Source organism: Triticum aestivum, chromosome 4B (genome assembly GCF_018294505.1).
Source record: "Triticum aestivum cultivar Chinese Spring chromosome 4B, IWGSC CS RefSeq v2.1, whole genome shotgun sequence".
Taxonomy (NCBI): Eukaryota; Viridiplantae; Streptophyta; class Magnoliopsida; order Poales; family Poaceae; genus Triticum; species Triticum aestivum.
The window spans coordinates 549,591,079-549,595,606 of NC_057804.1; the positions used below are offsets into that span (position 1 = coordinate 549,591,079).

The 4,528-nt window shown below is 42.7% G+C and overlaps 1 protein-coding gene across 1 annotated transcript; it reads right to left on the reverse strand.

Moving 5' to 3' along the window:
* Positions 1-2,573: 2,573 nt before the first annotated feature.
* LOC123095182 (expansin-A31-like) lies at positions 2,574-3,662 on the reverse strand. Its single transcript, XM_044516988.1, has 2 exons — positions 3,533-3,662; positions 2,574-3,205 (listed from the first exon to the last, which is right to left on the reverse strand). The coding sequence occupies exons 1-2, from the start codon at positions 3,660-3,662 to the stop codon at positions 2,574-2,576; spliced, it is 762 nt and encodes a 253-aa protein (XP_044372923.1).
* Positions 3,663-4,528: the final 866 nt, after the last annotated feature.

Consider the following 4,528-nt stretch of genomic DNA (forward strand, 5'->3'; position numbering starts at 1 on the left):
TTCTCTCATGTTTTCTGGGATGATACTTGTGCTTACTCTCCTGCTGCTCTCGTGGGTCTGTTTTAACTTTGGCTGGTGGCTTTATTTATAAAGTCGGGCTCTAGCCTTTTATCTAAAAAATAAGGTGTCCATTTAGGTTCTCCAGTTTTGTTCTCGTAATTAGGTGCAATCGGAAAATGCAAGAAAAACATGTTTATATGAGAAACTACATTTTAGACAAACCGATTAGTTGGGATCTAATTTTAGCCAAACCAATTATAAATTTACTAGTCTATCTCGAGAAGCATGTTTATATGAGAAACTTGTTTCTCATGGAATAAAGTTATTTTACGAAAATATTTGCCGAGTATTCCGGTGTGTGATCTAGTTTCGAACATCTCTTTGTCAGGAATGCAATGGTGAAAGAGGTATTTGATTTGACCGCCTGACATGCAAGTAATGTGTTGTTGAAATACGTAATAGTTATGTATGATGTGGTGCCATCTATTTTGTTTGAATGTGGGCACAATGCTTGCTTGCAGCAACTCCGACTACATAATAGTTAAGACATAAAAATCAAAATAGAAGAATAAAAATGCTGTGGGGTGCCCACATTCAAACAAAATGTTTTTCTTTGTTTTTCTTTGCATTAATAAAATGCTGTGGGGTGCAAGCCCTGCAGTCTCCAAGGTCAAAAAAAATAGAAGAATAAAAATATAGAAAAGGGAAGAAACAAAAATGAATATACAGTAAAAGAAATAAACAAAAGAATGAATACAAAAAATGAAGAAATAAAAGAAAGAAAAGAAAACTGTAAAAAAAGGGATAAATGGACAAAAGAATGTCGAATGTTTTTTTCCCAAACGCATGGCAAAGATGCGTCTTTGCTGAATGTTTTTTCTCGGACACTAGGCAAAGATGTGTCTTTGCTGAGTGTAACACTAGGAAAACCTTGATCTTACCTACCGCCGTATTTTCTTTTTGACTGTGAACTTTAGGGTAAGCCCCCCCCCCCCCCCCCCCCCCCCCCCCCCCCCCCCCCCCCCCCCCGAACCTTGCAATTTTTTACCATCACAACATAAAGTACAATATGTCAAGGGGTTAAAGGCGCAGTAATAGGAAAAAAGAGAGGCAAGGAACCCTTCTCATGAGATAATCCCTATGCCTAGGCTTAATCCTATAGGTCAATAGGGGCACTTCATGCAAAAAATGACTTCTCCACCTATAAATGTTGGTCCCTCATTTCTCAAGATCCTGACGTGTCTAGATATCCAAATATCCCAACAAGCCAAGAATGCCACTTCCACAAAGAATGATTTATTGAAATCCTTTTTGGCATGCACAAAAAGTGCCTCATAACATCCCCCACTTGCCAGCAAATCCGCAGATAGTTCCATACCCTGACATAGAAATTTCAGTGAAAAAACAGATGATCCATGTCCTCCTGAACACCAGTGGGGCAAATGACAATAGATGTCCCATCAGCTACATTCCAGTGTATCGTCTAAAGCATGTCCTTTGTATTCAACCTGCCCATAATCAAATCCAAGCAAACACTTTGATTTTCAAGGTACAACAACCTTCCAGATCCAATTTAATATAGGATTTGACACAATAGGATTGTGGATTATGTAATAATAAATCTTTGCTTTATAAGGCACATCTCACTCGGAGATCAACCAAACATCCTTCTTACAATCTTCTCTTCAGAGTAAAGAGATGAGATCATTCAAACCCCCAAATTCTAGATAGGCCTGGGCAAAAAGAGGTAGATTGGAGGATTGTATAAAATCATCACTGTCTAAAACCTCCTTGGATGAAACCAACATGTCTGTTGCATAAGAGAACAATCTCTTAATCCTCTGCTGCAGAGGCACAACTGAGCCATCCATCCTCCATTGATCAGACCAAAAAAGGACAAAGTACCCTTGGTTGACTTCTACCCAAGAAATGGCCCAAAACTTGTCAAAAAAGGCTTGCAATATCTTTCCACCAAAAGGAGCCACACAAAAGAGTAGCATGTGGCACTGTACCATGATAGTAGGAATTTCATATCAGATGCACCCAAGGAATACCATGTTTGTTATAGAATTTATGTCCATGCTTTAAAAGTAGAGCCTCATTCTGAACCCCAAGATAGAGAATACCCAAACCTCCCTTGTTTTTTGGTCCACAAAGCAAATCCCATGCAGCCAAGGATGTTACGGATCCCTGTCTGTTCTTCCTCCATAAACACCGTCTTTGAATTCTCTACAATTGCTTAGATTTTTGCCGGGTGTATTTTTGAAAGCACTCGGCAAAGATTATTTGTCGAGTGCCCGCTGGAAAACACTTGAAAAACACTCCAACGCATAACAAAGAAGCATATGCCCATAGTGAATCCTTGAACATGTGGGGTTGCATATATTTAGAGTTCATTCTTCACTCCTTAGTGTATTGCCACTCCATTGAGAGTAAACAGTTAATCAAAAATGAATCAAAGAAACAATCATACATATAGAAGGGAAATCACATTTACAGCGACACCTCGTCGACAATACTAGCAGTGTGCATATATGTCTTGAAATGAGTTAATAATACTAGTAGTCTTTGTTTTAGTAGTCGAACTGACGCCATGTGGAGAAGGTTTGCCCGAACTGCCACCAAGCCGGCACGACGTCCTGGAAGACGAGATACTGGCCGCCGGTGGATGTGATGGCAAAGCTGAGCGCCTGCCCAACGAGCCCCGAGAGGCAGTGCCAGTTGGCGCCCCAGTTCCTGGACATGGGGATCCATGCGGTGTTGGTCCCTTTCACCGACATGCTCTTGATCGACCCGCTCCCGCCAATGTTGGCCACGAGCACCAGCTCGAAGTAGTTGAAGCCGTTGATGGTGAACCGCACGCCGCCCTGCCTCCAGCACTTGACCTGCTGGTAGAAGACGGGGATGATGCCGGCACGGTAGATGCCGATGTTCTCCCAGGCGGGTTGCGACATGTCGAAGTGGTGGCGGGGAGGGTTGCACCACCTGCCGTTGTCACTGGGGGGATCCCAGTTGGGAGGGCAGAAGTTGGTGGCGGACACGGTGATGGACGTGCCGGGCTTGCACATTTCCGACTTGCTGGTGTCGCAGATGATGACGTAGCACTGCCCGCACGATGCACCATCATTGAACAGCGCCGTGCTAAGAGCCACGTTGTTGATCCCGTACCCCGCAACGTACAGGTTCTCGTATCCACACGCGCCACCTGGATATTGCACAAGCATACACATTCAGACACGCACACACGCATTGTATTGCACGCGTAGCGTACCATAAATTGTAGTAGAGTAATGCTACACATACATAAGTTTACACGGGTTTTACAAATAGGTGGGTTTTGATTGGAGATTAAGGGGGAAAAGAGGTCCATCCCATGAAAATCAGGGGGAGTGATTAGTTAGAAAGAAAAAATCCTAGTCAGATTGTAATTTCGTGTAACTTTTTATGTGTTTAGCATTATTGATTATACTAATATTGGGAAGACTGATGGTGCCCGAGCAAGCCAGAATTAAGTCTTGATTAGCTAGCTTACCCATTGTGTCGGAGCCGTCGGCGCCGCCGTAGAAGGTGGCGGTGGCCGGGATCCAGTTGGAATTGGCCGGCGTGAAGCAGAACGCGAGAACATCGGCGAACAGATGCAGGTAGCGCATCCCAGCTGCCATGTTTCTGCCTGAGAGAGAGTCCCAGAAACAGGTGGATGATTGAGCTTCTCTCGCACCAAGCTAGCTTGCTAGATGTTGTGGCGACCGAGAGTGGATTTGGAGGTGAGGAATGATTGCGACAATGATGGTGCTTAAATAGGATCTAGCTAGCATATGAGATCGAGAGGAATGATTGTCGTCTTAATTAACTAACATATGTGATCGCGGTTCCAACGATCGTATGGATGCAACCTCCACCGATGGAGTTGCGCGCTCTAATGAGTGAACGCAGGTCTGAGCGGTATGTCGTTTCTTAATTAATTAGTACATTCAAAATGATAGGTTAACTGAATACAACTAATTTGACATGCTTCTAGAGTCTAGTCTACTAAAAGCATGGTTAATAATACAACCAAAAGTAGTTGCCTTTTTTTAAAATCTATAGCCAACCTTATAGCCGGCATGCATAATAGTAAGTTTTAAATGCGTATTATTTTATTAATTGTTGGCGCATCGTACGTCCTCACAAAACATCTTGGGTCTCATGTTGCAGCTGGCTACTAACCAAGAGTCCACTTCTCTTCTCTCTCCTTCAACTAAGTAAAGATATAATATTTTATTTTTTATAACCTGCTTATGTCACCTTATTAGAGCAAGTACAATAGAGCTGAGTGAGCGGGCTATAAGAAATAAACTAGTATATTTCTGCTTAGTTGGAGGAAAGAGAAGATGCGAGAGAAGGTAAGCGGGCTCTTCGTGAAGAGCCAGCTCTAGCACGTGCTCCTAGACACTTTGTGAGAATAAAAGATGGGCCACATAATAAAAAAGTAGTACACTCTTTTGATCTATTATTGTACATGTTGACTATAAGATAGGATGTAGATGAC

Bases quoted from the DNA above. Each gene is read 5' to 3' on its own strand.
- LOC123095182 (XM_044516988.1), bottom strand. From the start codon at position 3,662: ATGGCAGCTGGGATGCGCTACCTGCATCTGTTCGCCGATGTTCTCGCG. The intron at 3,206-3,532 runs GTAAGCTAGCTA...TGCAATATCCAG, and splicing joins CGACGGCTCCGACACAATGG to GTGGCGCGTGTGGATACGAG.